Here is a 5,811-nt window from a genome sequence, read left to right as displayed (position 1 = left end):
GAGACACTTTATTTATCAGTATAGCTCAGGCAAGGTCCGTCAATGCAGTTTGCTCAGCCACAAAATATTTTGTTGTGACGCCTTAAACAATCAAGTCTTGATGAGCATCATATTGTTCATTTTTGAAATTACATTTTAAAAGTGTCTTATCTCATCATGACATCATTTGTATATACTTTGTGAATTTGATTCATACTTTTTTATATCTACCACACATGTATAACATGATAGTTTTTTTCCCGTTGCAACGCGCGGGCATTTCCAAAAACGTTCGTTAAATCAAAAAAAGTTCGTCAAATTCAATAACTATTCCACCCAATTTCCAAAAAAGGTTCATCGATTATAGAATGTTTGCCAGTTCAGGAAAATTGCTTAAAAATGTTCACAATTTTTAAAAAATGTTTGTAAATAGCAAAAAATGGTCATAAATTAAAAAAATGTTCTTGATTGTAGAAAATGTTCAGAAATTTGTAATAGTATGTTGTTTGCGATTTCAAATATGTGCATGAGTTAAACAAATTGTTCATAATTTCAAAATGTTCTTGATTTCGCGAAATTGAGAGAGATATTGTATCTCGGTGATGCAGCGAAATGTGATCATGACCATTGGAAATTATGAATTTTTTTCTCCCGTTGCAACGCACGGGCCCTTTTGCTAGTAATAAAAAGCAAATTAGGTTTCTTTCGTCCGTCATGGCATTTTTTAGAAATGTCCTTCTATTTCATAGAAGTCAACCCGCAGTCCTGTTTTAAGTCAAAACGAATCGTTTTTTTTCGTGTTTTACACAAAAGTCCCTGTGTTTTCTTGAAATCAACCCGCTGTCCGGATTTAAGTCACACCCGAACCGTTATTTTACGTTTTTCGAAAACCCCCCTGACGTTTTAGATAATTCATCTGCGGATCATATGTAAGTCAAACAAATACTTTTTTAAATCATCCACATCTTTTAAACCGTAACTCCGATTTGAACATGTTATATATGATATTTGATTAGAAAAATATGTAGAATATGAATATGAGATTATTTTTACCTATTAAGTATTTTTAATATTATTTTGGAATATATTTAAATCAAACAAATGATTTTCTAAATTATCCGTATCTTTTAAACCGTAACTTCGATTTTAACATATTATATATGAAATTTTATTAGAAAAATGTGTGGAATCTAAATATGATGTTAATTTTACCTGTTAAATATTTTTAAAATATTGTTTTGAAAGCAAACTTGTAATTTCTAGCGCAAGATCCGTTTTTTCTTTCGTATCGGCGGCAATCCGGATTGCAAATAAACACCCCAGTATAACCATATAGGCAAAAGAAAACATCAATAACTACACATGCATACCTCTAAAAAATATCGCAGGGGAAAATAACAGAGAGAAAGCGAGAGAGAGGGAGGGAGGGAGAGAGAGAGAGAGAGAGAGAGAGAGAGAGAGTGGCGAGGGAGGAGAGAGGGAGAGAGAGACGCCTTAGAATTAACCATATTCAAACACGTTTTTTTGTTGTTTTGTGTGAACACCGAGGCCATCGCCGGCGAGGGTGAGAAGGAGGATAAGCGGCAACACAAATATGATGCCTCACAAATATAAAAGAGATGGACCTATCGAGTGATGGTTGTTGGGTTAAGAGTGTGTGTTATGTTTTTTCTCCCGTTGCAACGCACGGACTCTTTTGCTAGTATAAACCAATATCCAGATCTTGAGACTGATTAATTCCTTCTCCTCACGTTCGTGGAAGCAGACTGCGTCACGTTCGGACGACGACCTTTTGTTGCCATTACTGGACGTTAACCAAAGAAAATCTAGAGAGAGTTCCGAGTACAGTACGTGGGGAAAAAATGGGATGCAAACGTAGAAAATTCAATACTACACGTAGATACGACTCACCACGCCTAGAAAAGTTGAAGTCAACATGGGAAGCCTTCAGCTAGCATGCCACACCACATGGGAACAGACTAATCAACGCAGCCAACTTTGGACCCATTCTAAGAGGATTCGCCTATATAAGACCAACGTTGCGTTGCCACACGAATGGAACAGCTTAGGACATTTCTAATCGACCACACCATGGCATCATCTTCTCCATCTTCCACCGTGATCCAGATGCCTCCAAGTCCACACACCAACGGCGGGACAGCCGGCCTTGCCCCGGCCACGCCTAAGGACGCCGGCGACATCCCGACCACCGCATCCGCAACAGCTGCCGGGCCAGCAGCCAGCGCGACGGACAAGGTCATGTCGAGCGCCGCGAACCTGGCGCAGCTGCTGCCGACGGGCACGGTGCTGGCGTACCAGGCGCTGTCCCCGTCCTTCACCAACCACGGCAAGTGCTTCTCCTCCAACCAGTGGCTCACCGCGGCGCTGGTCCTCGTCCTCACCATCTCATGCGTCCTCTTCTCCTTCACCGACAGCGTCCTCGGCCGCGACCAGAAGCTCTACTATGGCATCGCCACGCCACGTGGTTTCAACGTCTTCAACTTCTCGGACGAAGAGGAGAAGCTGCAGTGGACTCCCGCTGAGTTCCGGAGGCTTCGCATCCGGCCGCTGGACTTCATGCGCGCCGTCTTCACGGCCCTGGTGTTCCTCACCGTGGCTCTCAGCGACGTGGGGCTGCAGAACTGCTTCTTCCCCAACGCTGGCATGAACACCCAGGAGCTTCTCAAGAACCTGCCATTGGGCATCGCGTTTCTGTCCAGTTTTGTGTTCATGATCTTCCCCACAAAAAGGAAGGGCATCGGCTACAGCGACACTACTCCTCGCCAAAAGCTCACTTGATGTTTAGATCGATCTTGTTTTTAAACAGTTAGATGGATTAGATTATAACAAATCACCATATATAGTACTATAACTTTATTGTTTAGATCACTTATTTTTTAACTTAAAATGTAGTGTAATCGCCGTATATAGGAGTAGTATCACTTGTGATTACATTTTTTTGTGGAAATACTTGTGTATTGCTTAATTTATTCATGCAAAATTTAATGAAACCATTTGTGTGGGCAGATGCCCTTGTTCGCTGCAGTTGTAATGTTTATCTTTTAATTAGAGAGAAAAGGCATGTATGTACCTTCTTGCATAAAAAGAATAATTGATGAACTTTGCTGAAAGTCTACCTAAACTCCTAAATATCGAAACCTGAACTATTTGAATTTACCAAAATCATTCCAAATTTGCAGGGAAGGCGGGTGCTCTGCCCATTTCAACATTGGGACATAGAAAAAAGGAGTACAAAAATATTACATGGAAACAGGAAAAAAATAAGAGAAAAAAAAAGAATAATATGAACTTCATATCCATTGTGAGAGCTAACTGTCTTTCGTCAACATCTTCCTTTACAAGATAAACTATGTCGAGCACAATAGTAAGTGTGGTTTCGTTGAAGATTCGTTTGTTCCGCTCCTTTCACGCATTCCACATCATATAAAACATATTTTGGCAAAACAATTCTAAAATGCAAGCTTTATTGTGGTTAAAAATACTCTTGCCCCACCAATCTTCCAAAGGGGTTTCCTCGGTGGACAGAAAACCAAGTGCATGCAACTCTTCGGATTCCACGATTGAACAGGGTTTGCAACGCTGGTTTAGCTGATATCCAGGAATTATGCCATTAAAGTCATCAAAATCAATGGATTGTTTGGCACTCCGAATAGGATATCAAGCTTCAAGAAATACATACTACCAAAGGTCGCTTTTGTTTCCAACCGTTGGTCCATGGAGTGTATCGCTTTCAGTGTTGAATGGAGTAAGATTGAAGATGCCTTGGTGGCAAGCTGCAATCTCAATACGCATGTACAGTTGGACGAAAAGGTGTTTGCCCCCGATAATTCATCCCGGAGCCCGGGCTCATCTGCTCCCGCTCATCAAAAAATTCAAACAAAATACTAGAAAAATTCGAAAAATTCCAATTTTTTTTATGGTGGTAGATAATTTGACGCGTGAGATGCGCCCTAAAATTCAATTTATTTGGACATCTGAGTAGCTCTCGGCAAAAAAGATAAATCAGGTCAAAACAGTGATATCGAAGGAGGAATTAAGGGTGCACCGAAGCAAACTTTATGCACGAATAATCCGGTTGTTTGCAAGCAGGCACGGTGTTTCTTCGTTATCACACATTCGCGCTCGTGCGTCAAGTAAGTGGGAATTAACAGCACGGCAGGGCATGAGAAAGAGAGCGATGGACGTGGCCGATTGGAGCTCGTGCTTGTGGTCAATATATCTTCCTCTCAATATTACTACTCCATTCATCCGGAGAGGGATGGAATAAAAAGCGGCCTTCTCTATGTAGTACGTGCACACGTGCAAGGATTAATTCAAAGACTTGCACTGGAAACGTGAGCTCCTATTTATCAGAGTCAGAAACAGTGGTTTGAAGTTTGTAAATTCAACCCTTATTCTTTTTTTAGGGTAATTCAACCCTTATTCAGAGTGGAAAGAAAAGGCCCCTTTTCGCTTTTGTACAGTGCTCGCTACACAGCCCTATCTACATCGTCAGTACCCCCTTCTTGTAGAACTCGAGCCGCCAACGCTCCTTGGAGTCAAGCTTCGAATGATTCCGGCAGATCTCGACCATGTACTCATCATCGACACATGCCGCCTCGAGCCGCTAGAAGACCTCCCAAACCTCTCTTACCCTGCGGCAGGAGACCATTCAGAGGTCGATGGTGACGAGCTCCAAGACCTGGCGACTGCCGAGGTGGAAGTTGATCCTTTCCCGATTGTTGTAGTAGCTCAGCGCTTTCACTTCATAGGCCCTTGTTGCCAACTCCATCTACTTGAAGGAGACGATCCAGTACCGTTGGCCGGTGTCCTGGTCCTTAATTTCTGAAACCCATGTCACCCGCGTCCGTTGTCGCATGCCGTGGTACCTCATGTTCGGCCGCGGAGTGTTGGTGAAGGAGCGGGAGGGGGACGTACCGCCGCATGCTCGGGTTGGCTGCGTCTCATGGAGTGGATATGTGCTTCGAATTGGTGGCGACGACCTCTGGCAACTAGATCATGCCCTTTTGTGGAAGTCGAGGCTGCATCGGTCGATTGGAAGTGTCGGCGGGGCTGGGAGAGAGTGTGCAGGGCAGTGGCGGAGCCAGGAATTTGCTACTGGTATTCCTGTCAAAAACATTTGGGCAAAGCAATAAAATAGAACAACAAATGTACAATAAGATGGCAATATCCATGACTCAATGACCATACATCGATAAAAGTAGCAAAATACCATTGTGGCAATATCTTGAAAAATTAAGGAAGATTACAAATAGCAAAGGAAATTACAATATGACTTTACGATCCCCTTTTTGGAAGAGATTGATGACATCATCTTTCACTTGCTTGAAGAATTTTCTCTCAACGAATGCAACCAAGCAATTCTTCAAATATTCATCATCCATTTTGTTTCTTAGCGAATTCTTCACATATTTCATCAAGGGAAATACCCTCTCAATACTAGCAGTGGCTACCAGAAAAATGAGCACCAACTTAAGAAGTTTGTACGGAATTCCAGGGAATTCCCAGGAATACCCAACACCGCCACTAGTGCAAGGTGGATTTCATCGGTGGTGATGCGATGCAAGTAAGGGAGAGGGGCGGCGCGGGAGGAGGGTAATTTATTCCTAGGATTGAGTCGCGGCCGAGTATAATAAGCGGCGACATGATGAGTAAAAATTTGGAGTAGTTAAACCAAATATGGGTTCAGGTAGGTCTGATTTAAATACTCAAAACAAAATTTGTATGCACCATAAAGGTTGAAGATGCCTTCAATGCTTCAACCCTGGATCTCCTTCATGTTGAGGAGCCTCCCCATCAATGAGTTAAATT

General features: G+C 42.5%; 1 protein-coding gene across 1 annotated transcript; it reads left to right on the top strand.

The window, feature by feature from the left end:
* Window positions 1-2,059: 2,059 nt before the first annotated feature.
* On the top strand, window positions 2,060-2,980 carry LOC123162311 (protein DMP3-like). Its single transcript, XM_044580104.1, has one exon. It carries the CDS (start codon window positions 2,071-2,073, stop codon window positions 2,776-2,778), a length of 708 nt encoding a protein of 235 aa, XP_044436039.1. The 5' UTR covers window positions 2,060-2,070; the 3' UTR covers window positions 2,779-2,980.
* Window positions 2,981-5,811: the final 2,831 nt, after the last annotated feature.

Source organism: Triticum aestivum, chromosome 7B, assembly GCF_018294505.1.
Source record: "Triticum aestivum cultivar Chinese Spring chromosome 7B, IWGSC CS RefSeq v2.1, whole genome shotgun sequence".
Taxonomy (NCBI): Eukaryota; Viridiplantae; Streptophyta; class Magnoliopsida; order Poales; family Poaceae; genus Triticum; species Triticum aestivum.
The sequence above is the reverse complement of the archived record's forward strand: the minus strand, read 5'-3'. Positions and strand labels throughout refer to the sequence as shown.